Source organism: Eimeria mitis, genomic scaffold (genome assembly GCF_000499745.2).
Source record: "Eimeria mitis Houghton genomic scaffold, Emh_scaff314, whole genome shotgun sequence".
Classification (NCBI taxonomy): Eukaryota; Apicomplexa; class Conoidasida; order Eucoccidiorida; family Eimeriidae; genus Eimeria; species Eimeria mitis.
The window spans coordinates 21,102-21,487 of NW_013571482.1; the positions used below are offsets into that span (position 1 = coordinate 21,102).

Consider the following 386-nt stretch of genomic DNA (forward strand, 5'->3'; position numbering starts at 1 on the left):
ACAAGGATGTGTAGATATGTATTTGTTGTTTATTTGTTTGTTATTTGTTTTTAGGGGTTTAGGGTTTAGGGTTTGTTTATTTGTTTTGTTTTTTATTTTTATTTTTTTTTGTTTTTTTTTTTGTTTGTGTAGATCCTCCATCGCGACATAAAATTAGATAATATTGTATTTAAAGAGGAAAATAAATCAGCAGCAGCAGCAGCAGCAGCAGCAGCAGCAGCAGCAGGAACAGCAACAGCAGCAACAGCAGCAGCAGCAGCAGCAACCACTGATGAACCGGGGGACGTAGTGCTGCTGGACTTCGATATGTGTTTGCTGCTGCAGCAGCAGCAGCAGCAGCAGCAGCAACAGCAGCAGCAGCAGCAGCAGCAGCAGCAGCAGCAGCA

The 386-nt window shown here is 42.7% G+C and overlaps 1 protein-coding gene across 1 annotated transcript in view; it reads left to right on the top strand.

Moving 5' to 3' along the window:
* Positions 1–386, top strand: part of EMH_0007560 (protein kinase, putative) — a gene marked incomplete at both ends in the record, with an annotated part of 1,094 nt that overhangs the window by 551 nt on the left and 157 nt on the right. Inside the window, one exon of the mRNA XM_013498050.1 lies at positions 133–384. Within this exon, the coding sequence (XP_013353504.1) occupies positions 133–384 (252 nt within the window). The remainder of the gene's footprint in view (positions 1–132; positions 385–386) is intronic.